A 749-nucleotide genomic window follows, 5' to 3' on the forward strand; every position below is an offset into this window, starting at 1 on the left:
CCCAAAAAATCCCCAAAAAATCCCCAAAAAATTCCCAAAAAATCCCCAAAAAATTCCCAAAAATCCCCCCAAAATTCCCAAAAAATCGCCAAAAAATCGCCAAAAAATCGCCAAAAAATCGCCAAAAATCCCCAAAGTTTCCCCAAAAAATCCCCAAAAATCCCCAAAAAATCCCCAAAAAATCCCCAAAAAATCCAAAAAAACTCCCAAAAATCCCCAAAAAAACTCTGAAAAACCCCCAAAAAATCCCCAAAAACTCCCAAAAAATCCCCAAAATCCCCCCAAAAAACCCCAAAAAATCCCAAAAAATTCCTAAAATCCCCCAAATTTCCAAAATTGCTCAGGATTACATCGCGGTGAAGGAGAAGTACGCCAAGTACCTGCCGCACTCGGCCGGGCGCTACGCGGCCAAGCGCTTCCGCAAGGCCCAGTGCCCCATCGTGGAGAGATTGACCAACTCCATGATGATGCACGGCCGCAACAACGGCAAGAAGCTCATGACCGTCCGGATCGTCAAGCACGCCTTTGAGATCATCCACCTGCTCACCGGGGAGGTGGGGATTGCAGGGGTTTGGGGGGAAAATGGGGAAAAACGGGAAAAAAATGGGGAAAAAACGGGATAAAAAGAGGGTTTTGGGGAGGGGAGAAGGGGGGAAATTGTAGAGAAATGGGGTTTGGGAAGGGGAAAAGGAGGATGGAGGGGGAAGGTGTTTGAGAGCATCCACCTGCTCACTGGGGAGGTGGGGATT

General features: G+C 47.7%; 1 protein-coding gene across 1 annotated transcript in view; it reads left to right on the forward strand.

Annotated features, from left to right (window-relative positions):
* Positions 1-257: 257 nt before the first annotated feature.
* The window catches only part of RPS5 (ribosomal protein S5), a gene marked incomplete at its 5' end in the record, with an annotated part of 10763 nt that continues 10271 nt past the window's right edge, over positions 258-749 (forward strand). Inside the window, one exon of the mRNA XM_017731397.1 lies at positions 258-554. Coding sequence (XP_017586886.1) covers positions 258-554 — 297 coding nt within the window. The remainder of the gene's footprint in view (positions 555-749) is intronic.

The sequence above is a fragment of the Corvus brachyrhynchos genome, unplaced genomic scaffold (assembly GCF_000691975.1).
Source record: "Corvus brachyrhynchos isolate BGI_N302 unplaced genomic scaffold, ASM69197v1 scaffold894, whole genome shotgun sequence".
NCBI lineage: Eukaryota > Metazoa > Chordata > Aves > Passeriformes > Corvidae > Corvus > Corvus brachyrhynchos.